General features: G+C 38.8%; 1 protein-coding gene across 1 annotated transcript; it reads left to right on the top strand.

Annotated features, from left to right (window-relative positions):
* The first annotated feature begins 243 nt into the window (after positions 1–243).
* On the top strand, positions 244–1463 carry LOC129806442 (uncharacterized). The gene is made up of 3 exons (XM_055855035.1): positions 244–446; positions 511–607; positions 674–1463. Exons 1-3 carry the CDS (start codon positions 295–297, stop codon positions 1424–1426), a joined length of 1002 nt encoding a protein of 333 aa, XP_055711010.1. The 5' UTR covers positions 244–294; the 3' UTR covers positions 1427–1463.
* Positions 1464–1958: the final 495 nt, after the last annotated feature.

Raw genomic sequence — 1958 nt, 5'->3', positions numbered from 1 at the left:
CAAATTTGATTAAACTAAATTTAAATTGGTCTGATGTTTAAATGAAGAAGAAGAGTTCGAAAGAGTGGGATAGACATATGCAAAACGGGTGAGAAAGAAAGGAATGTGAATTTCGATTTCATGAAATTTTTCCTGATCTAAAAGGTGTGCCGGAGCCATAATAAATTGATTAACGATAAAATTCAAATTTAAAAGTGTGTGGTGAATACAAGTGACGTCCGGCCGAAGTTTCGCCAACATAACCTCACTTTTGCTTTGTTTATATTGATACTCTCCTTTTCCTGGCCAGGAAGTATGATAAATCGATCTCATTGGGGTGGTTTCACGGATGGAAGTGACAAAAAGAAGGAAAATCAACCGAATGATATAATTTACTCAGAAAGTCGATGCGATCTCCTTGCAGAGCTGCAACAAAGCAGAGAAACTCATCAGGCTCAAACGGAAAAGTGAGTTTTATTTAGTTTTTCAGCATCCTCCGGACGTTAAACTCATGAAACTCTATCTTTCCAGGCTACATTCGGAAAATGTTATCGTCACGCAAACAGTTGAGGTGATAAATCAACGTGAAATGATACAAACTCTCATTGATACTTATGTTGACAAATCGGTAAGATTTTAATAAGAAATCTTCAAGGCGAGTTTTAAGGTTTTAACCCTTTTGCATCTTTCTCAGGGTCTCAATTATGTCCTCAATCCTTGTCAGAAAATGCCAAGAATTGAGTTCCCACCGGGAAATTCGGCCAATTTGATCAAGGAGAACAACAATCCGTTCTGCTTCAATCAACCGCGAGAGACAAGATTCACTCGTGGAGAGCAAACAAAAACCTTCCCAAGATTGGAAAGAGCTGAAGTAGATGCAGCAATTAGGAGATCACTGGGAGGACTGCTAAAAGTGGCAGGATTCACAGAGGCTCAGGATTCAGCAATGGTAATGTTCGTCGATGCTGTCGATTATTTCTACAAATCTCTAATGGAGTACAGCAATGAGATGATATCCCAAAATCCAGACACGGAGAGGCATCGACATTTCGATGTGATGACTCTGGAAAAAGCCTACATGGCCATGAGTGGAAGATCTCTAACAACACTCCACAATTACTACAAGGACAACGTGATTGGGAGGAACAGGATTGAGATTAAGGACTTCAAGAATATCTCTCAGGAATACAATAAATTCATGCAGGAGAGTCAGAATATGCATAAATCCAGTTCATCGATCAAGGAGGAGGATTATTTGGCCTTTATGGACTTTTCCGTGGCTTCCAGGGCAGATTCTTCCGTCCAGGAGAACCCACAATCGAACATTCAGTCGGAAAGTGGAGATTTGAGTGGCTTCAGGGATATCTTTGAGGGAGATCTCCTGTCTACGGGCACTACGGATGGTAGCAGTAGTTCACAGCAGGGACTCGAGCCGGGCCTGGGTTAGAATCCGTGAGAATAAACTATGGTAATTATTTCAAATTGTTATTCCTTTCTTCGTGAGATTTCCGGGTACTTTCGCAATCAGACGCTCATGTTTTGACATTCTGAGGCTGGCTTTGTAGAAGGCACAGCTATTGCATTCAATCTGGAAATCCAGTGAAAAGTTTTTCTACTGCAAAATCAATCTTTTGCAATAAAGGTCAAAGCTACACAGTAAAAATCGTGTAAAAAAAATAACGTGTAATTTCCAAATTTACCACTTAAGAAATTGTGCATTTTAATTTTTACCACTATTGGCAAATTTTGTGTAAAAAAATTATTTGTGTAAAAATTTTTAGTGTGTAATTCAAAAATGTAATTTTCATTGTAAAACGTGTAAATTCGCCATTACAGTTTGACAGCTCGGTGAGTATTTCCTTTGTTTTCTGAGTTTTCATACCCTGGGGTCTAATAAATTCTTTAGGCCTCTTTAAGCTTTTAAGGAGACTTCTCGAGAATTTTTAGGTACAGTAGACTCTTTCAAATTTGGGCATTTG

The sequence above is a fragment of the Phlebotomus papatasi genome, chromosome 3 (genome assembly GCF_024763615.1).
Source record: "Phlebotomus papatasi isolate M1 chromosome 3, Ppap_2.1, whole genome shotgun sequence".
NCBI classification, from domain to species: domain Eukaryota; kingdom Metazoa; phylum Arthropoda; class Insecta; order Diptera; family Psychodidae; genus Phlebotomus; species Phlebotomus papatasi.
This window is presented reverse-complemented; position numbering and strand designations above follow the sequence as displayed.